This window comes from Apodemus sylvaticus, chromosome 12 (genome assembly GCF_947179515.1).
Source record: "Apodemus sylvaticus chromosome 12, mApoSyl1.1, whole genome shotgun sequence".
NCBI lineage: Eukaryota > Metazoa > Chordata > Mammalia > Rodentia > Muridae > Apodemus > Apodemus sylvaticus.
In genome coordinates this window covers 62390875-62411902 of record NC_067483.1, presented here as the reverse complement: position 1 = coordinate 62411902, position 21028 = coordinate 62390875, and the positions used below count along the sequence as shown (strand labels likewise).

Sequence of the window (21028 nt, the reverse complement as noted above, 5' to 3'; positions counted from 1 at the left end):
CTATTCTACCTAGCAACTAATGACACAAAATATAGTTCCCAGTTCTTATTGGAGAATGCTCCCCTCATGCCACCACCTCCCCAACCTCCCATCCAAGCAGTGCTCAGTAACCAAATTTCCCCACAAGTCGGTAGAGTACAGGTTCTCAAAAGATTCATCAGGGGACTGTCACTGTCTGAGGCAAAAAACAAAAAACAAAAAACAAAAAAACAAATCTGGGAAGAAAAGGACTTCAGAGGGGGTTGATGATGCTCCTGTTACCTCTCCTCACTGTATTCTTGGCGAAGCGAAGCCTTACTCGTAAGTATTCCAAGTGCTCTTTGCTTCCAAATGCAAAGCTGACACATAACGACTACTTTGCTTCCTAAACTTGTGGTGCAAACTATGAAAAAGCCAGAGACAAACCCACAGGTCCTTTGTACCCAAGACCTGAAGGGCGATGGAGCAGCTGGCCTGCCGCCCAGATGTATGTGCACGGACGGCAGCCTGTCTAGAAAGACTGCCTCACGTTTCCTCTGAGAACTGTCTCCCCACTTTTCTGCTACATCCTTATTTTCCCTTCTGTTTCTCTTCTTTTCTAACAATGTACCTTCTAATAGGCCTGTATGTAGTGAGAGCTTCGGGGAGAGTTGAACAGTCCAGTCTGTCCATTGTTCAAGTCAATAGATAATTTTTCCTCCTCAGGGCAAGAACAGCCTGTAACAAAAGATGCAAGAAAGATAAAGCCATGGCTCTGACTTTGTTTACTAGGTGTAGGAAATATTCATGGATTGAAAACAAAGTTCTGGGGCTAGAGAGATAGCTCAGCAGTTAGGAGCAATGGCTACTCTTCCAGAGGGCACCAATTCAATCCCCAGCACCCACATGGCAGCTCACAACTGTCTGTAACTCCAATTCCAGGGGATCCGACATCCTCACATAGACATACATGCAGAACACCAAAGTAAGTAAAAATAGATAAAAATTAAAATAAACATACAAAAAAAAAAAAAAACCAAACCAAACCCCTCAATAGTTCATCATAGTTTAGGGAGCTTGTGTCTCTGGGGAATCAGGAGGCCTGTGTTGCCACAGACACAGAAAGCCTCTACCCTAAGCAGCTACTTTCTAGCTGGTGTTAGTGCTTCTAAAGGTTCAGAGGAGAATTCCAGAACTCAGATCAGACCACCCAAGCTGACTAATGCTCAAGCCAGGAAGGAACTCTTTCAAATCGTCTCTGTGTTAATTCTACACGTATTGATTGCTATGTGTCAGTTGATTGGAGGAACAACTGAATATTGGTATGGTGATGCAAACTTACAATCCTAGCTACTGTAAAGCTTAGGGGGAATGATGAACTTGAGGTCAGTTTGAGTGCTGAAAGGAAGGAAGGAAGGAAGGAAGGAAGAAAGAAAGAAAGAAAGAAAGAAAGAAAGAAAGAAAGAAAGAAAGAAAGAAAGAAAGAAAGCAAAAGAAAGAAAGAAAGAAAGAAAGAAAGAAAGAAAGAAAGAAAGAAAGAAAGAAAGAAAGAAAGAAAGAAAAGAAGAGAGAGAAAGACAGACAGATGAAGGAAGAGAGAAAGAGAGAACAATAAAGACAAGGCTAGATGTTTCTCTGGCTTAAGGAGATTGCAGAACCTTCTAGCACAGTGATTAAAAGTGTAACACATGTCTTCTGCTTTTAGTCCAGGCCTTTCTCTGATACCGCTAGACTTCCGAGTACCCCGTACGTAGATAATTTGTGGGGAGTTATAGGATGCGGTGCTGCTGCTCTGAGTGAGTTGTTTCCCTCTGACTCTTAGATGTGCTCCTGCCGTGTTGCTTTGTGTTCTGGCTGATGGCTACAGACTGCATCATCCAGTCCTAGCTTCTGGGGTGGTTGACTTGATAGGAAATGCTAGGAAAGGGATGAGAACATGGAGAAAAGAGAGACTGAAGTTTGCTTTTCTTGCTTCCTTACGTCTTTTAGTAGTCTCTGGCTGTAGCTCTCTGCAGTGTAGGTTGTTTTTCCTTTTCTCTGAAAATCTCTCTTCTTTATAGTTTCAGCCTCTGCTGGGCTTTAGCAATTCTTATTTGCTGTCCATTTCCCTGTAGTCTTAGGGGTGAACATGGTTTGTTATAATTACTTCCTTATGGTCTGTCCATGGTGAGGGCTGTTTCCTCCCATGATTCTCACTAAATGAACTTTGAGGAAAATGACAGGGAAGGGATTTCAGATTTATGGATGATATTTGTGCCCAGTGTGACCCATAAATAGATACTTTTATACCAAGGATGCATGGCAGACATGGGGAAGAGAAACCAGAGTGGTTGGGACATAACGGCAGGAAATGTTAAGATTATTACGTCCAGCGGCAGCATAGCCCACAGGTGATGGATGTGCCTGCTCCTTCCTTGGAGTTCCCATAGCTCTTCATGGTTTTCTCGTTTCCCCAAATCTTCCCTTAGCTGCTCTTTTTACAGGTGGGAAGAGACAGCTCCGTTTTCCTTTTGTTTTTGTGATCTTGTTCCCAACAGACACTTAAATGCTTCCTAAAAGACCTTATGTTTCAAAGTAATGTTCCTAAGACATTAAAGTCACCTGACTACAAAGCGTAGCAAGCTTGGACAACAATAATTAATTCAAATGTAAAACTATGATCTACTGTTGCTGCAGAACTGATGTAAAAATTGATGCTTTGTGCTTCTTGCCCTTGGTTTCAGCTAGTGTGAAACTGAAGTGGTGATGTGTGCCTCTAATCAATCCGGGCCAGTGTGCACAAGATTTCCCTTGCACAGCTATATATACTTTGTGTGTTTCATTTTGATAATAATCCAGGTTAGTCTCTTGATGTTATTTGTTGTGTATAATTTTAAAATCCACCCAATTGCCTTCCTGGGGCCACACTTTCAGCTCAGCTCCAAGAACACACTTTAGCTGGTCCCACTCCCATCACAGCTGCACCAATGGTCAGCTGGTTCCCTAACTGGGACCTGTGCTCTCTCAATCTCTCACTGTTACCTCCTCCAAGCCTCTAACAACCACCCAGGCTGTGCTCTTTCTCCTGCCCATCTTAGTTGCAACGGATGGAAAACACCAGGCAGCCTTAATATTTTAAAACTAGTCAGATAACTCAATGGCTGGGTGAAGAATATCCTGCCCTATCCTTCTTAGCTTCCGCCCCCTGCAAAAGCTACAAACTATTAGTGTCCTGAAACTTACATGCCTGCTTCTTCCTCTGTTCCACTGTCCCCCTCCTTTCCTCCTGGGACCTGGAAATCCTACTTTTCCCCTTCATCCAACGATTGGCTTCGCCATCTTTACTGACACAATCAAGAACCAATTAGGGAAACAATACCTCCACCTACAGTTATTCATAATTTAATAGATGAATTAGCCCACTACATCAATCTACTTTGTGAATGATGCTTCAGAGACAAGGACTGATCATGGACAAACCAGTTGTGTTATTGTTAGAAGACAAACTTGCAGATTATCTACTTAGAAATAACCTTGAGTTGGCAGTGGTGGAGCATGCCTTTAATCCCAGCACTTGGGAAGCAGAGGCAGGTGAATATCTGAGATCGAGGTCAGCATTGTCTACAGAGTAAGTTCCAGGACAGCCAGAGCTGCACAAAGAAATCTTGTCAAAAAAACAAAAACAAAAACAAAAACAAAAACAAAAACAAAAACAAAAACAAAAAACCAAAGAGGAGGGAGGGGATGGGGGAGAGGGAAGGGAGGGAGAAAGGAGAGAGGAGGGGGAGAAGGGAGGGGAGAGAGAGAGAGAGAGAGAGAGAGAGAGAGAGAGAGAGAGAGAGAGAGAGCCTTGAATTCAAAGAGTTGGCATGAGAAAATATGGGCAATTAGATTTCAGTCTGTTTCCGTGGTGCTCTCACCCAGGTTCATGCAAGAGAAATTTCTCCAAGACAATATTTTATTCCCCTAAGGCCCTCTTCTTCATAGTTGATAATGAATGTATATGATTCTGATAAATAGATTCTTTTAAAAAAGGATTTTATTTATTTTATATATGTGAGTACACTGTTGCTGTCTTCAGACACACTAGAAGAGTGCATCAGATCCCATTACAGATGGTTGTGAGCCACCATGTGGTAGCTGGGAATTGAACTCAGGACCTCTGGAAGAGCAGCCAGTGCTCTTAACAGTGAAGCCATCTCTCCAGTCCAGATTTTTCTTTTCACTAGGGAGAACAGCCATCTATTCTTGCTTGATCACAGTCCTCTTACCCTCTAGGATTGCTAAAAATTGGAGAGAGGAGGTCTAGATTAAAGATCAAACACATAGCTCTTTAAATGCTTTTATGAAGTTCAAACTGACATAGATACTAGGGACATTATTTTCAACATCTAAGTTTATATTAGAGAAAATCTTTTAAGGGCATAAACATCAAATCACATTGTATTACACTTTCAATGAATTATTTAAATAGAATACAATCCACTGTAAGTTCAAGGCCAGCCTGATCTACAGAGCAAGTTCCAGGACAGTCAGGGCTACACAGAGAAGCCCTGTTTCAGGAAAGCAAAACAAAAAAACAAAGAACAGGATTCATAGATGGAGATTCTTCTGGGATATGAGACGTGTGGTCATTGTTGTACTCAAGGAGTAGGGAGGAGAAGAGAAGCATTTCAGCTCCTCATTCATTCCCTCTCTGGAGCAGCACCGTCTCCTTGATGACCTTCCAGTATGGAAAGCATACACCCTCAAGAATTTGGGCTCAGTTATCTGGAAGGATTGTCCCACACACACACATACACACACAGCCCCTCCTTCACTCTAGACACAACTCTGCTCAATGCTACCTGGTCAAAAAAGCCTTTTCTGGTTGGTTTAACACATTCGCTCCATTCACTCTCTCTTCACTGTCTCCTTTCTCTACTTTTGTTTTCTTTATTTGTTTGTTTGCTTTTTGTTTTCTGAGACAGCGTTTCTCTGTGTAGCCCTGGCTGTCCTGAAACTCACAGAGATTCACCTGCCTCTGTTGCCCAGATGCTGGGATTAAAGGCATATACCACCATGCACACTAGTTTCTTAATACAATTTATTATCACTTGACCTTGTATTATATATTTGTCAATTGACAATATCCCTTCTAGAAATTATCTCAGAGGACTGGTCCTTTATTTGTTCTGTATTGTGCCCCTAGCACCTAGAACTATGTTTACTGGGATTCAGAAAAGAATAATATTTGTATGAAATGAGATATTGGTACATGTTGAAAGGATAGCCATGAAAGAGTAATTGTTATGGTTTCAATAGGAAATATTCCTCACAGGTATATGTGTTGGAACACTGGATTTCAGATGGTGGCTCTGTTGTGATATTGGGAAGTTTTAGGACATGAGACTTAGTTTGCAGACTTAAGGCAGCAGAGGCAAGAATTGAGAGGTATAGGTTGACCCTACTTCTATCCAAAGCTCAGTACTTCCTGGCTGTGTAGCATGAGGATAATGAACCCCTTCCTTCCCAGCTAAGCTAATCCCAGCTTCCATGCCTTCTCCACTATGATGGATGGTCTCTCCTTAAGCCATCATGCAAATAAGTCTTTCTTGCCTTGTGTCGTTTCTGTCAATCAAGTTTGCATCACTGCAATGAGAAAAGTAACTTATACAGAAAATTGGTACCAGGGGTGGGGTCACTACAATGCTAAACCTGACTGTGTAGTCTGTAGGACTTCAGGAGTGGTGTGTAAAAGTAATAAGAAAAAGGTTGGAGCTATGGGCTCCATATGCTGTAACTAGAGCTTCAAGGGATGTTCTGGCAGAGGGCAAGAGAGATTTTATCAGGAATTGGACTAGAGGCCATTTGTGTTACATTCTGGCAAACAAGCTATGTCCCTCCTGTGTCCTGAAAATCGAAACAAGGCTGAATTTAAAAGCAATGTATTAATTTTTTTTGGTGAAGAAAATCTCTGGCTAGAAGTGTTCTACTGTGGTGGTTACTGTCCCTGCTTTTAGCCATATTAAAGCAATAGACAGCCAAAAGCAGAGAAGGAATATTTGAAAAGTGCGTAGTTTGGCAGAGAAAGGGACATAAATACAGTTGTAGTCAAAGCAACTGTGGGAAAAAGCTGTGATAATTCATAAGGATATTAGTGCTATTAAAGAAAAATCCACATCTCTCCAGCCCCAAGATTTTGGATTTTGATCAGTGTTGGAACCCTTAAGATGTTAGGGGCATGGCGGAGAGATGGCTCAGTGGTTAAATTGGCTGCTCTTCCAGAGGTCCTGAGTTCAATTCTCAGCAACCACATGGTGGCTCACAACCATCAGTTATGGGATCCAATGTCCTCTTCTGGTGTGTTTGCAGACAGTCACAACGTACTCATATACATAAAAAGATGATTTTCAGACAAGCAAAAATTTTAATAAAATCACTCAAGTAAAAACAAAACAAAACAAAAAGATGGTAAGGACTTTTACAATTGTAAAATGCATCTTGTCATGAGATGGCCACGGGCCTCTGGGGCCAGGGTGGGATCCTGTGGATTGAATGTGAAATGTACCCCCAAGTTTATGTATTTACATACTAGGTGCTTAGTTGGTGATGTCTCTTGAGAGTGCAGTTTTGGGGCACAGAACCTAGATAACACGCCTTAAGGTTAGCTAGGGGTTATTACTGTCCAGCACACTTCTAGCCTGAGCCCTCTGCTTTCTGACCTGGAGAGACATGAGGAACTAGAGCACAGGCTCCAGCAGACCCAGACCAGACGCATCCCAGACACCTTTTCTTCCCACCACTATGAACTCTACTCCTTTTTTCCATGAGCCAAAATAAATCCTTCCTCCCGTATATTTCTATCACATATTTCTCCATAAAAATAAGGGAAGTAATTAATACTATGGCTAAGAAGTCAGACTGTCACATTTGTCATTTTTAGACTCGCCATAAGAGCCAGTCACTTGACAGCTTTTAGGAAAGGGGACTAGTGGTTTGGGTTGCATGCAGAACCATCGGCATCACTGCATGCAGAACCATCGGCATCACTGCATGCATTGAGGAGTGTCCAAAGATTTTTTTAACTAAAAATACAGCCATTTACTTCTCATTCCCACAATACCCAGAATCTCAAAGATTAGTTATCAGAAATCACAATCATTTTTACCTTACTAAGGCACTGAGTTACTTGAAGAGGGTAACAATAAACTGTTCTTTATTGACATGGCTACCCAATCAGAACCTGCTACCCACCAGAGGAAGATCTGCTTGGGTTTTAGGGACTGTAAAATCAGAGACTGAAATGTGTCTGACACAAGGGGGCAGGAGAGAGCACTTTAATCCAGGCTCTGAAGACTGCAGCATCCTGTTGAAAGAGTATCTATCAAACAGAGTTGTGTGGTCATAGGTGGAGCAGCTCCCTATGCGAGAGTTCAGATTTTTGATTTCTGGTTCCTTCACTGTGTCTTCTAAGGTTGTATTTAATTTAGTTAATTTGGAGCAATGTATTTAATCTCTCTGCATCTTCCATCTGCGGAATCAGAATGATAGGACCTACCTTGAAGGATGTTATTGTGAGGGTTGGGTATGTAGCCCAATGGATAGAGTATTTGTCCAGCTTGTACAAAGTCCTGGAGTCAATCCCCGGTGCCACCTGAACCAGATTTGGTGATTTGTGAGGTAGGAGACTCAGAAGTTCAAGGTCATGATTGACTACACAGAGAGCTTGAGGCTAGCCTGGGATACATGAGACCATGTTTTGTTTTGCTTAATTATTGTGAGGAATGAATGAAACCAATGTTTCATAAGGGTGATTATGACACTGGCCACGTGGTCCTTGCACAATAAATAAATACACCTTAATAATTATTATGGACATACCTGCCGCCTTTTAGGACTCATTGAAGGTGTAACTGATCTCACTTGATTTCTTTGGAGGATTCTCAGTGGGCCTCTCCTATAAGTGCAGGGCCACTGTCTTGCCCGCATCCCATTGGTGCCTCTTTTGTGACACTTGTATTTGTTCTGTTATATAAAAATCCCCAGTTATACTGTAAATTTCTGGAGGGAAGAAGTAGTACCCGATTCATTTTCCTCTTTCAGATGTCGCCTTATAGCTTGTCCATAGCAGATATTCAAGAAAAACAAGTCTCTATGGATGAATGCCCTAAAACACATGTTTCGTTGTTTTATATTCTAGTAATTTTCCTTAGATGTTTGTCAAACATGGCCCAACTGCTTCTGTACCAAGTTAAAGAGACAAAGCTCGGGGAGGGGCCGTGAACGAGCCAGCATGTTGGTGTGAGAGATGCTTGTTAAGTTAAATGGACTCTCCAGCAAGGCCTAGGAGATTTGAGTAAACAGTAAACGACCCTTGAGAAGCAGCGTGACTGGCCCAGCTAGACAAAGGGCCAAATGCTAAGATCATAGATCTCAGCTCCACAAGTGAGTCATGCTGGTGACTCACAGAAAGGGGAGAACCAACCTGACTTCATAATCATCGGAGCAAGAAGGGGATTGGAGTAAATGGTTTCAGAATCACCATCTGTGTAGAATAATCTTAGTCCTTCCAAATGATTTGACCTTAGCAGTTACATTAAATCTTTGAATATCTGGTCAACACATTCTAGTAAGATACGAATTGTCACAAGGTTTGTCATGCTACGAGGTCAAGTGTAACATGGACTTTTCTTCATCCCTGTTCTGAATTACTGACTTCATGTCTGTCAGCAGACATCCCTAGGTCATGAAGTGCCATTTTAGAAGCCCAGCTAAGTGCCAGGCATGACTTGCAGAGTCACCAGATGGTTTCCGTGGAGAATGAAGAGAAGGCTATAGTGTCCTTAACCAGCATGCACACTTCTGCTAACCCCTACTCCCTTCTCTCCCCTTGGCCTGCTCACCTCTTGACCCTGAGATCTCCTCCAAGATGCTGGCCCTCTCTACAGAAACTTTCCCAAGAGCCCACATTGACATGATAGCCCGTATATGCTACTTTTGAAACCATCTTCCTTATCTCTACCACATCCTGAACTTCTTGCACAACCTAGGAGTTCATTTCAGTTTACTTTAACCTTTTGTGGTGATCACAATCCTCATATTGATATTTAAATGGAAGAAAAAGTAGAAAAGTAGTAAGATAATAGCTACCAGGAATGGTTGGGTACAACAAGGAAAAGTATGATGCTTTTGGAAGTATTTTCTGCAGGAGGCCTGAGCCTTAATAGCTGTTCTGACTCTCTTTAATCAGGGAAGAGGGGTGTGTACCCCAATATGTGTAGCTGGAAGATGATAGAATGAAGGTCCTCAATTATCAACCCAGAGACTTTATCAGTAAAACAAAGGAGTTGGAATGTCAGTGGACTGTCAGAGGCTCCAAAGGCTTCTTGAGGCATCCAGCCGAGTGAATTGTCTTTGGCTCTTCCCCCAAGATCAAGTTGAGGTTACCTGTAAAGTTTCATCTTCGGTCACACGGCTAAAGTCTTTCCAGGTTGTAATTCCTAGGATTCTATATCTGTGTTGGATAAAATAGTGGGATGGGCACCATGGAGTATCAGGGCTAGGGCACTGGTGCGGGGATGCCAGGGAATGAGGCTATTACATTCTGTCATCTGTGACTCTCAACGCCTTCCTTCCTGTCTCCTCCTCCTCAGGGACCCACTCGCTGAGATATTTTCGTCTGGCTGTTTCGGATCCTGTCCCCGGAGTCCCTGAATTTATCTCTGTTGGGTATGTGGACTCACACCCTATCACTACATACGACAGTGTCACCCGACAGAAGGAGCCAAAGGCTCCATGGATGGCGGCGAACCTGGCACCTGATCACTGGGAGAGGTACACTCAGCTGCTAAGGGGCTGGCAGCAGACATTCCAGACGGAGCTGAGGCACCTGCAGAGGCACTACAACCACTCAGGTGTGATTGCAGCAGGGATGAGCACTCTCCCTCACTGGCTACTCCCCAGAAGGAAGGCCCTGGGCTGTCTATGGCTAATGTCACCTGTTGTGATATCCTCTGACAAAACTTTGAAAACGAGGTTGCTGTGTTCTGTGCCCACCATCTCCCCTATGGTTCTTCCACACTGACCTTTTGTGAAAGTCTGTTATCCCTTGCCCCCATATTCCTATCCCATTGGTACCCAACTACCGGCTCTTTCCTCAGTCTAAATTTGCTTACCTTGGCACTCACGTTCTGACAGCTAGGCTTCGTGATTTGCTTATTTCTGCACAGAAACTTACAGTATTAATTGTCCCAGATATATTTCTGGCTCCTGCATATCTCTTGCTCCTACACTGCACTCAGAATAGCTATGAAAATTTATCAATGAATCATCCCAAAGAGAGGATAATTCCCCAAGACAGGCATCATTGTGATCCTTTCCCACGCTGTAGGTACTTCACCAATGTCTGTGAGTAGATGGGTCTGCAAAACAGGAACCTTCTGGAAGCCAAATACATGATAGGCCTGTGTGGTGGTGTCTCCCAAGGCAAAGAATGCTTCCAGACATGCTCCAGTTATACCGCTTGAGAAGCCTCTCTGTGTCTCTGTTTGAAGCCATCCTTCCATAGGCTGTGTATGTTTCAGGGCTTCACACCTACCAGAGAATGATTGGTTGTGAGTTGCTCGAAGATGGCAGCACCACAGGGTTTCTCCAGTACGCATATGATGGACAAGATTTCATCATCTTCAATAAAGACACTCTCTCCTGGTTGGCTGTAGATAATGTGGCTCACATCACCAAGCGAGCATGGGAGGCTAACCTGCATGAGTTGCAATACCAAAAGAACTGGCTGGAAGAAGAATGCATTGCCTGGCTCAAGAGGTTCTTGGAGTATGGAAGAGATGCTCTAGAAAGAACAGGTAATGGGAAGAGGGAACACCTCATTCTTAACATCCCTAGAAAACCTGGCTTTGTGTCTAACTTCCTCTTCTGCAGGTGATATTCATCCTGTGCTGAAATCCATCTCTTGGTTGGACTTTTCTGACCTGTAACCCCTCTAGAGAACTCTCATTAGTTATATTTTTAGCAGCATCTTGACAAGCCTTAGCAGTTCCACTTGTCTTGACAGAATGTAATACCTCCAAGGGCACCTCTATCAAAAAAAAAAAAAAAGTTCTCTCCTGTCAGTGAGAGGCTAGGGAAAGCTTTGGGAAGCTGTTGCAGATTATTTAATAAGCAAGGGTTCACAGAATCCCTGTGTGAGTGCAAAGCTAGCCCTATGAAGAAGAGCCTTGGGAAGACAGGTTTTTTTCCTTACTTGGGGAGTAACTCTTCAGTTCTTCTGGGTACAGAGTTTATCTTCTGCCATAAATGCATGATCCCACTGGTCAACTTCAGCAGCATGTGGAATGTTGCATGTTGGACTGGATGATTCAAAATGTTTCAGGAAATCCCTGAACGCTATAGACCCTTTCCCATGAGAGTAATGGCCAGTCTGTGGGACTTTCCAGAAATGTGGCAAGCCCCGTGTTGGGAGGAAGGGTGTGGACTGTGGTTATAAACACGTGCTGCCCTATTGGGTGGTGGTAGCTAAGGCCTTTAGCCTCAGCACCCAGGAAGCAGAGGTAGGTGAATCTCTGTTAGTTCAAGGCCAACCTGGTCTATGGACTGAGTCCTAGGACAGCCAGAGCTACACAGAGAAACTGTCTCAAAAACAAAACAAAATAACCATGTGCTGTCAGTCTAAAATGCCCAAGCTTAGGAGGCAGATGACAACAGCCTAGTACTGGCTTTCTTCCCTACTAGCAGAATAACTACCATAGGCTCAGTGGTTGCAGTTAACAAACCTATTTCAAAAAGGCTCACATCCTATTTGAAAGCAAGAATCAGAATAGCACGGGGACCTAAGAAACCACAACCAGTACTTGAATGCTGTTCTCCATGGTGGCGGTGGGGTAGCTGAGGCTAGGAGCACAAATCTTACATCCTCATGGCTTCTCCATTCCACAAAACAGGCTACTACTGTCTCTGAGTACTTGTTGCCTAAATAAAAAAATAAATCATAAGAGAACTGGCCTGAGTTGGATCACATGTGGCTTCATTAGCTAATCACTGTGAACATTGGGAAAGACTTCAAAGATTAACAGTGGCTTACAAAGTTCCAGCAGGAACTCACAGCACACACAGCCAAAATGGTCTCATTTCGGAGATTCACTCAGGACTCCTTTACAAGGTGTCTAGTGAGGATCCTGGAAGGGGTGGTGAAGTGTCTGACAAAGTACAACGCGGAAACGCCACGGCCACTAGAGCAATCTGAGGGGCAGGAAAAGTGGGCATCTGCTAGCAGAGGTATGCAAGGGCTGGTGGGCTGAAAGGGGATCCTTGAGGGAGGTGAGGCTAAAGAGGAACGTTCCCAGGGCAGGACTGTCTGTGCATTGAGATTGGTACTTCATCAGCTCACTGCTCTCTGGCTGAGGCTGTCCAGCTGGGAACCAGGGACGAGAAGCACTAGAGCTACAGTGTGAAGTCCTAGACATCACAGAAGGTCAGACACTAGATCCAGGAGCTAACACGGAGATACCAGCTGTTCTGCACTGAGTGATGGTTGTAGGGGAGGAATTAGGATGAGTACTTCACAGAAGCCCATGTTCCAGAGGGTTCTGGTAATGTCTCAAAATATGCTGTCAATTGACAGGAGAAGGAGCCGCTCTTATCAGGAAAAAGCGAAGTTTCTGGAAGGTCTCGGTCAGCCAGCAAAACCCCAGTCTGGGGTAATATAATGTCGCCTTGCCTACTTCCCAGAAAGTGTGGAAGATGATGCTAAGCCTTAGAGCGGGGCTCTCATATTGAATGTGAATGTCGCCTGACTGAAGAACATCTGAGATCTGGTTAAATTCTATCATAGATCTTGGCTGTTCTTCATCACTAAGGGTGTTTTAGGCTGAGTCTCAGCAGACAGGAAAAGGAAAAATAGGTGTTTGCTTTCTGATTTGGGTATGTTTGCCACATAGCTGGGTTGGTTATTTTTCTCTTTGCTGTGACAGAATGCCTGAAACAACTTAGCCTAAGAGGAGGGAAAGACTCGTCACAGTTTCAGACATTTGGCACCGTCCTGGTGGGAAGGGTGTGGTGAAGCATTTGATGTCACAGTGGACAGTAAGCAGGAGGAGCAAGGAAAGGGCCAACGACAAGATACAAGCCCCAGGGATTCCCACAGTGATCTGCTTCACTTAGCTTGACACCACCTCCTAGAGTTTCCAGAACCTCCCAAAATAACACCAATGGCAAGAAAGCCTGGATTTAACTCATGATCCTGTCAGGGTTTATCTTCAAAGCACACCAGTAGCATTTGCCCCCAGTTGCCTGGCCTGATGCTTGTCCTGAATACAGTAGGCAAAGGTAGGAAAACTCAAGCCGAGTTGCTAAGAATTGAGATTCAGAGGTAACTAGTTAATTTTGATGATTCTGCCTGGTGCAGAAGCTCTTGGGATCAACCAGGAGGAACCTGGGTTGTGTGGGAAGAGTATGGAAGGTTTGACTCAAGTGTGTGTATGTGTACTTCTCATTTCTTGTCTTGAGTGTCATAATGGTGTTGACCTTTTGATCAAAACCCCCTGCCTTGGGAGGTTGTTTCATTTCTTGCAGGCATAGTGTAAAAAAAAAAAAAAATCTCTTGGCAATGTTTTATTTTGAATGTTGGTAAGTCTTTTCCTACTACTAAATTCCGTGCCTCAGATAAGAGACAAGGAGGTATTTTTGAGGTGGAGGCTTTTCCCTGAACCCACAATGTCAGACACTAATGAGGAAGGAAGTCTCACAGATGACTAGGAAGATCCACCAGACAGTGTGTTTGGTTTCAGTTTGGCTTTATGACCAGTCTCAGCTGGAAAGGTAAAGATAACACCGTATGGAAAATGGGCATATGATGTCATGAGGAAGTTAGATCACCAGTGGCGATTGGTGGGCAACGGGCTGAGCATCGTGGTTCATACCTGTAATCCTAATATTTAGGAGGCTGAGGGAGGAGCACGGTGAGGTCATCCTTGAGCATAGGGATGGTGTCTCCTCCCCTCCTGCCTCCATTGTTAGAGCCCTTCTGTAATATTAATTTCTGTAGCTTCTTTGAGGGCACATGGGACCATGACATGTGCTTGCATCTGATTATAACCATCAGAATGCTACCCCAATAGCATGGGGCAATCCAGAGCCCCCATTGACCTGACATGGCTGCGTGTTGTTATTGTCACTAAGTGCAGAATTGAGATCTATTTCATTCTAGTCTCCAACCTCTAGGTGAATTATTTATCAAGAATAACCATGGGCTGGAGAGATGGCTCAGTGGTTAAGAGCACTGAGTGCTCTTTCAGAGGTCCTGAGTTCAATTCCCAGCAACCACATGGTGGCTCACAACCATCTACGATGGGATCCGATGCCCCCCTCTTCTGGTGTGTCTGAAGAGCTACAGTGTACTCACATAAAATAAATAAATAAATAAAACTTAAAAAAAAAAAAGAATAACCATTTACATATGCTGTGACTTACTTATCCTTAACCATAGGGTATTTGTTTTGTTTCATGTGCACTGGTGTTTTGCCTGTGTATCTGTGTGAAGGTGTTGGATCCTCTGGAACTAGATGGCGTTATGGCAATTGTGAGCTGCCATGTGGGTGCTGGGAACTGGACCTGGGCCCTCTGGACAATCAGAGCTCGCTCTTATCCACGGAACCATCTCTCCGGCCCCCACATAAGGGTATTTCAAAGGTGAACAGTAAGCAACTTCAATACACTCTCCAAATACTTGAAATGCTATGACCCTTTTCTCCCCTTAGAGCACAAAAGTGCCTTAGCTGCATGTGTCCCCTTGCCTACTGCATAGGAGGAAGGCCACAGAATCCAAGTTTGTTGTTGATGAGTTTGGGTTCTGGTTCATTCTCAGCTTCATTTTTTGCAGCAAAGAAAATTAACTGGAAAATTTTTGTGTTTGAACATGGTAAGTTCAGTACCCAAGACCCTTCCATTTAACGGTGGCTGCTTCTCTCTAGAGCATCCAGTGGTAAGAACAACTCGAAAGGAAACTTTTCCAGGGATTACAACACTCTTCTGCAGAGCTCATGGCTTCTACCCACCAGAAATTTCCATGACATGGATGAAGAATGGGAAAGAAATTCCCCAGGAAATGGATTATGGAGGGGTGCTTCCCAGTGGGGATGGAACCTATCAAACGTGGGTGTCAGTTGAGTTGGATCCTCAGAGTAATGACATTTATTCTTGCCATGTGGAGCACTGTGGTCGTCAGATGGTTCTGGAAGCCCCTCCCGGTAAGTATGGGGGTGGTGGCTCTCTGGGAAGTGAGACTAAGAAAGGGGTAGAAAGCTGTGACGCCTGTGCAGAAGGGAGGCTGGGTCAGCTCAGGCTTCACCAGGTGGAGGTACAATGGCAACTGCTTTGTTTGTTTGCTTGTTTGTTTTTTTAGAGTCAGGGTTTCTGTGTAGCCCTGGCTGTCCTGAAACCTGCTTTGTAGACCAGGCTGGCCTTGAACTCACAGAGATCCACCTGCCTCTGCCTCTTGAGTGCTGGGATTAAAGGTGTGGACAACTACGCCTGACTTCAATTTCTATTTGTAATTTTAAAATTTCATTTTGTTTTGCCTGCATGTATGGCTGTGCACCACATGTGTAGAGTGTCCACAATGGCCAGAAGAGGATCATTGAATCCTTTGGATTTAGAGTGATAGTTGTTAGCCACCATGTGTGCTGGGAATCCAACCTAGAACCCCCGGAAGAGCAGCCTGTGCTCTTAACCACTGAGCCATCTCTCCAGCTCCAAAATTTATTTTATTATTTTTATTCATGTGTGTATCTATGTGTGTCTATGTGGGGGTATGTTATTTGTGTGAATGCAGGTGCCAAACGAGTTCAGAAAAAGGCATCAGATCCCTTGGAGCTGGAGTTTCAGATGGTTGTGGACTATCTAGGCAGGTGCTGGAGTTTCAGATGGTTGTGGACTATCTAGGCAGGTGCTGGAAGCTGGAGTTTCAGATGGTTGTGGACTATCTAGGCAGGTGCTGGAAGTTCTTATCCTCCATAAGAGCAGTCAGTGCTCTTAATGGCTGAGCCATTTCTCCAGCTCCAACGATGTTTGTTTGTTTTAATTTTATTTATTTATTTATATGAGTACTCTGTCGCTGTCTTCTTTTTTATTTCAAATGATTTCCCCTTTCCTGGCTCCCGAAAGTCCCATAAGCCCTCTTCCCTCCCCCTGTTCCCCCATCCACCCCTTCCCACTTCCCTGTTCTGGTATTGCCCTATACTGCTGCACTGAGCCTTTCCAGAACCAGGGGCCACTCCTTCCTTCTTCTTGGGTATCATTTGATATGAGGATTATGTCTTGGTTATTCCAAGTTTCTAGGCTAATATCTGCTTATCAGTGAGTGCACACCATGAGTGATCTTTTGAGACTGGGTTACCTCACTTAGTATGATGTTCTCCAGCTTCATACATTTGTCTAAGAATTTCATGAATTCATTGTTTCTAATGGCTGAATAGTACTCCATTGTGTAAATATACCACATTTTTTTGTATCCATTCCTCCATTGAGGGACAACTGGGTTCTTTCCAGCTTCTGGCTATTGTAAATAGGGCTGCTTTGAACATAGTGGAGCATGTATCCTTATTACATGCTGGGGAATCCTCTGGGTATATGCCCAGGAGTGGTATAGCAGGGTCCTCTGGAAGTGTCGTGCCCAGTTTTCTGAGGAACCACCAGACTGATTTCCAGAGTGATTGTACCAGCTTGCAACCTCACCAGCAGTGGAGGAGTGTTCCTCTTTCTCCACATCCTCGCTAACACCTGCTGTCTCCTGAGTTTTTAATCTTAGCCATTCTGACTGGTGTGAGGTGAAATCTCAGGGTTGTTTTCTTCAGCTCCAACAATGTTTGTTTAATTTTATGTATGTATTCATGTATGTATGTATTTATATGAATACTCTGTCGTTGTCTTCAAACACACCAGAAGAGGGCATCAGATGCCATTGTGGATTGTTGTGAGTCATCATGTGGTTGCTAGGAATTGAACTCTGGACCTCTGGAAGGACAGTCAGTGCTCTTAACCACTGAGCCATCTCTCCAGCCCCTGCAATGGTTCTTTTCAGTGCCTCTCACAGTGTTTAGTTCCCACACTCATCTATACTCCTACGAATTACTGAGGACCTCAAATAGCTGTCATTTGTGTGTGTCATGCCTGTTGCTGCTTACTATATTACATATTACATTTTTAAAAAATAGCCAGGTGGTGGCGGCACATGCCTTTAACCCCAACACTCAGAAGGTAGAGGCAGACAAGTCTCTGAGTTTGAGGCCTGGTTTGCAAAGTGAGTTCTAAGACTACACAAAGAAACCCTGTCTTGGAAAAAAAAAACCAAAATAGAAAGATAGATGATAAATATATATATATAAATGTATATATATATATAGATAGATAGATATAGATAGATAGATAGATAGATAGATAGATAGATAGATAGATAGATAGATAGATAGAACTGGGTGGTAGAGGCATATACCTTTAATCCCAGCACTGGGGGCCTAGGGTGGGGTGGGAGGCAAAGGCAGGTTGATCTCTGATTTGAGGCCAGCCTGATCTGCAAAGTGAATTTCAGGGCAGCTGGTGCTACACAGAGAAACCCTGTCTCAGGAAAAACAAACAGATAAACAAACAGAAGAAAGCATACCCATATATTTATGTGCCATCAGATGGTAACTGAGAAGTGGCAATAGCTAAGCTTCCTACTGAACACCATAATGCACTTCATGCAATGTGGAGGTTTTTCTCATTTACCTACAGAATCAGGAAGCATCCTTCTAGTGGTGATCACAATCTCCGGGACCACGGTTCTCATCGTCATCCTGGCTGGAACTGGTGTTCTAATCTGGAGAAGAAGGTCACGAGGTGAGAGCATGTAGGACTCTTGGCAGATGCTGCTAGTGGTCTCCTGAGATTTCTGTTTACTGGATCTGCCACTTAAGTTCCGTTTAGAAACAGGTTGACCCTCATGTTAGAATCACATGAGGGCCTGGGACAACTTTCCCCCTCTATAGAGAAAACACCTGTTAATTTTCCCATTTGTCTTGGTGTAGGTTTCCATTGCTGTGAACAGACACCATGACCAAAGCATCTCTTTTGTTGTTGTTGTTGTTGTTGTTGGTTTTTTTTTTGTTTTGTTTTTTTTTTTGATTTGGTTTTTTCGAGACAGGGTTTCTCTGTGTATCCCTGGCTGTCCTGGAACTCACTCTGTAGACCAGGCTGACCTCGAACTCAGAAATCCGCGTGCCTCTGCCTCCCAGAGTGCTGGGATTACAGGCGTGTGCCACCACCGCCCAGCAAGGCATCTCTTATAATGAACAGCATTTAATTGGGGCTGGCTTAAGCTTTAAGAGGTCCAGTGCATTATCATCATGGCAGGAAACACGGCAGCATCTAGGCAGACTTGGCACTGGAGGAGCAGATTGTTTCTGCATCTTGACAAGAAGGCAGCTATAAGAAGTCTGTCCTCCAGGCAGCTAGGAGAAGGGTCTCAAAGCCCACCCCCAAAGTAACACACCTACTCCAACAAGGCCACACATCCTAGTGGTGCCAAGTCTTGGGCCACATGTATCCAAACCACCACACCATTCTTCTAGCCCAATTATATGAAAGTCCTCTTTCTCTGAAATTCATTTTTCAGCACATGAACTGTTTAAAAGTAGATATCGTTGTAAAATAGGACTTGAGATAAGAAGGAAGGAGATAGCATAGATAATGAATCTATTCGTTAAACATGTACTAAATGTCTGTTGTATAAATCTATTCATTAAAAAACATGTGTAAAATGTCTGTTGTGCTTTAAGCATTGTACTGACTCCTGGGAAACAACAATGAAAAGGACAATTAAGATGGTATGTCATAGAGCTAATGGCATAGTCTTGAAATGTCATTTTCTATTTCTGGTTTACTAGTTACTCAAGCTGATCACAACAAATATTAATGAAATCTGGATCAGGGCTCAGAAGCTGGGTGGACAGGAGCTTGCCTTTCCTTGATTGTTGTTAACTTGAATCCAATCCAGGGGATACTGTACCTGTGTGATATTAGTTACTAGTCAGACCAGTCCATTTGCTAGAAAATCAACCCAGCTAGTGGGTAAGTAATGCTTCCATAATAAATAGAATGCAATATGAATCCTAAACAAATCAACATATACATCTCTAGAAAAGATCCTGCTTCTCTTCTGGAGTTTGTAAATTTTGAGTTAAAAAGTAACAACTTCTAGGAGAATCTTGAGAAAGCAGACTAAAACTGCCAGTGGCTACTTCTAGGTTTTGCTGAATATTGAATAATTTTTGAGATGTGAGGAAACTGTACACATAACTAACTAAAACTTTTTCCTTTCAGAACCAAAAGAAGTCATGTACCAACCCACTCAAGTGAATGAGGTCAGCTCTCCCTCTTAGGAGCCATGATCTCTGCTCTCAGGCACCCACATGTCTCAGCCATACTCCTGACACAAAGGGGGATTGTAGAATCGAGCATTTGTGACAGGAAGATAGGAGCTACAAATTTCTCTTCATTCTTTGGCTCCAGAAGATCTGTCAACTTTTAGACTCCTGGTGGACTCCTTTATCACAATCAACTTTAAATAGTTTGTCCCATGACCCAATACTTCCCAATATCATAATTGTAAATGGTGATTTACAAGTAGATTAGAGTCTCAGAGCTGCATGCAACTTTCTTATCTAAGCAGGAGGTGTCTTCTAAAATGTCACAGAGTTGAGCATCAGCCTTTACTTGACATCATGTGCAAGTTCCCCCATTCTACCACAAAACAGCCTTTCTTGTCCATTTTCTCTCGTGAAAATGTTTACCGTGTAAGAACTTTGACCATCATGGCTCTCATGACTAAGAATCTGTAAGGAGGGGTGAGCCGGCCCAAGAAAACAGCCAGCAAGTTTCCACAACAGCCTTTGAATGGGCACGTCCCAAAACACAGATCATGGCACGAGGGGAAGCAGAAGCACCCAGTTCATGGTGGCTCTGTCAGAAAACATGGAATAGATATACGGCAATGGCTTCCTTCGATTTTACTGTTTCTGTGAGAAATTAGAACAATAATTTATCAAGCTGAATGTGATGGGAATCTTATAAGCACAGTACTCAGGAAGCTGAGGCAGGTGGATTATATGTTTGGGACTAGCTTGAGCTACACAATGAAACCCTATTTAAAATAAACCAAAACAATAACAACACACTTAACAGAACTAAAACAGGGGCTGGAGAGATGGCTCAACAGGTAAGAGCACTGACTGTTCTTCCAAAGGTTATGAGTTCAAATCCCAGCATCCACATGGTGGCTCACAAGCATCCATAAAGAGATCTGATGCCCTCTTCTGGTGTCTGAAGACAGCTACAGTGTACTTACATATAATAAATAAATCTTAACAAAAAAAAAACAGAACTAAAACAATATTTACCAGACATATTATCCCCTTCCGTAGAACTGCAGAGACCTAGACTCACTTGCAATATTTCAACATGAAAATAATATATTTGGCTGGAGATGATCCAGTGGGTAAAGATGTCTGTTGCCAAGCATGTCCACCTGAGGTCAGGCACCCTGACCCACACAGTGAAAGAGAGAACTGACTCCTGAAAGTTGCCCTCTGACCTCTCCATGAGTGCTAAATAAATGGTTTTTGGTTTGTGTGTGTGTGTGTGTGTGTGTGTGTGTGTGTTTTGGTTGTTTTTTTTTTTTAATCTGACAAAATGTGTTCATATGTTTATGTCTCAAAAGGAGTTCTCTTCACTCTGGTGTCGGAGACTGAGCTAGTACAGAAAAGACAGAAGTTAGACTTGAACCTTTGGGGGTTTAGGGTGTAGTTCAGTGGTAGAGAATTTTCTTATCAGGCTCCGAGGTCAGTCTTAAGCACTGCAAACACACACACACACACACACACACCACCACCACCACCACCACCACCACCACTAATACCAGTAACAACAAACAAAAACTAAAACTTTGCCTCTTTTTATTGTAAGTGGCTTAAAATTAAATTGTTTCTTAATTCTTTTAATTCATTTAATTAATTCACATTTACTGACTATAGATGTTTGTTAACTGAGGCCTATGAACAGGGTT

General features: G+C 43.3%; 1 protein-coding gene across 4 annotated transcripts; it reads left to right on the top strand.

Annotated features, from left to right (window-relative positions):
• The first annotated feature begins 117 nt into the window (after positions 1 to 117).
• LOC127697590 (major histocompatibility complex class I-related gene protein) lies at positions 118 to 20595 on the top strand. Of its 4 annotated transcripts, none has more exons than XM_052200838.1 (6): positions 118 to 300; positions 9573 to 9833; positions 10638 to 10778; positions 14901 to 15176; positions 17701 to 17805; positions 19288 to 20595. In XM_052200838.1, exons 1-6 carry the CDS (start codon positions 246 to 248, stop codon positions 19344 to 19346), a joined length of 897 nt encoding a protein of 298 aa, XP_052056798.1. In that variant the 5' UTR covers positions 118 to 245; the 3' UTR covers positions 19347 to 20595. The 4 variants fall into 4 exon arrangements, with proteins under 4 accessions (XP_052056798.1, XP_052056797.1, XP_052056799.1 ...); XM_052200837.1 differs by having other exon boundaries at positions 10503 to 10778; XM_052200839.1 differs by lacking the exon at positions 118 to 300 and having other exon boundaries at positions 9578 to 9648; positions 10503 to 10778.
• The last annotated feature ends 433 nt before the right edge of the window (positions 20596 to 21028 follow it).